Raw genomic sequence first — 1661 nt, 5'->3', positions numbered from 1 at the left:
CATAAAGGCATCAAGCTAGCAGTAGTAAACTCTTCAAATGCTTTTTAAAAGCTGAATAAGAAGACATTGATCGCAACGATGGACTTAAGTCACTCCAGAGCTTAGGACCTCTAAAAGAAATATTAAATTGATGTCTTGTAGTTCGTGTGATTGGTAAAACTAAGTTATTATTGCTATGTCTAGTGTGAAATGAATGAACATGTGAGATAGGAATAAACAAATTCTGGAAAGAATCTGGTAGATCTTGTTTCCTATATATAAACTTATGCATAAGTAAACATATTTGATAAATATTTACCTTATCAATAGGGAGAACTTTAAATTTATTATAAAGAGGGGCCGAAGGAGCGTATCTATTTGAATGTGAAATAAATCTGAGATATTTTTTCTGTATAACTAATAATTTCTTAAGGTGGGTAGGATAAGTAGCTGCCCAAACAATGGTGCAATAATTAATAAATGGAAACAAAAAACTATAATATAAGGTTAAAAATGCTGATGAATGAACCAAAGGACAAACCCTCCTCAATATGCCCAACATTTTAGCTGACCTCTTAGATACAAAATTGATATGGTTAGACCAATTAAGACCACTATCTATAATATATAGTAGTATATATCTATCTATACTATCTATGAAGTGAAATTAATTTCCTGCCACCCTTGTGTTGCATGATGAGAAACATAGTCCTTATGGCATTTTCCCATATTTGATCAAAATCCTGAAATATCAGGATACAAAATTAAAATCACAGCAACCTCTGTGCAGTCCACTCACCGTCTTGTGCTGCAGCTCCTCGGCTAGCTGCAGGCTGGCTCGATCTTTCTTCTCCACCTCTTGGCTCTTCTGGTCGTAGTTGACGGCCAGCTCCTCCAGGGCCTGCAGCACCTCCTTCACCTCCTCCTTGGCCAGCTCGTTCTCCGTCTGCAGCCGACACAGCTCCTCCTGGATCTTCTCGTAGTCACGCCGTGTTGACGCCAGCAGCTGGGAAGACATAAAGCAGCAGTGAACACATGAAAAATGTGACATACACACATGGATATCAAGGTAAACCTGCATACCTACAGACTGACAAAACAAAACAAAAAAAATTAAAGCTGCAAGCAGCGTTGGGCGGGCCCTCGCACTTGTAGCGCGTCCGCGTGTGAGCCGGCCGAGTTGCATATTCTGGAGCTCTGCCGGTTCGGCTGTGAATTTCCTACGCGGTTATGACGCCGCATGAAGGTGTTATATGTCACTTCCTGTGTCCCCTATGTGGAGCTACATAGCACTTGCCGCTATGAATATAAATCGGTATTGGTGTGTAGATGTCTGCGGGGTGGGAGAGTTATCAAGCACGTAAAGTTTGTTTCAGATGTGAGCATGTACACTGAACAATAATGTACACAAACAATAAAATAAATTCCTTTTATATTTCCCTGCCTTGTTGTTTATGTGTACATACAGAGGAAGAATGTGAGAACAGCACACATTTCATCGTTACTGTGTGTTAGAGCATGGGAGAACAGTGGATACTTTTAATACAGCCCACACCCCTAATACTGTGTAACTATAACAAGTAGAGAACAGAAGAAAAAGATGTTCTTTCTTTACAACTGTCTGCATAGCTTATTCATATTGTGTAATGAATGAAAATAAATAGGCCTACTAGGCTCCTCTC

General features: G+C 39.7%; 1 protein-coding gene across 1 annotated transcript in view; it reads right to left on the bottom strand.

Annotated features, from left to right (window-relative positions):
• The window catches only part of LOC123970429 (kinesin heavy chain-like), a 34530-nt gene that overhangs the window by 15053 nt on the left and 17816 nt on the right, over positions 1-1661 (bottom strand). Inside the window, exon 14 of the mRNA XM_046048475.1 lies at positions 779-985. Coding sequence (XP_045904431.1) covers positions 779-985 — 207 coding nt within the window. The remainder of the gene's footprint in view (positions 1-778; positions 986-1661) is intronic.

This window comes from Micropterus dolomieu, linkage group LG01, assembly GCF_021292245.1.
Source record: "Micropterus dolomieu isolate WLL.071019.BEF.003 ecotype Adirondacks linkage group LG01, ASM2129224v1, whole genome shotgun sequence".
Lineage (NCBI taxonomy): Eukaryota > Metazoa > Chordata > Actinopteri > Centrarchiformes > Centrarchidae > Micropterus > Micropterus dolomieu.
The sequence above is the reverse complement of the archived record's forward strand: the minus strand, read 5'-3'. Positions and strand labels throughout refer to the sequence as shown.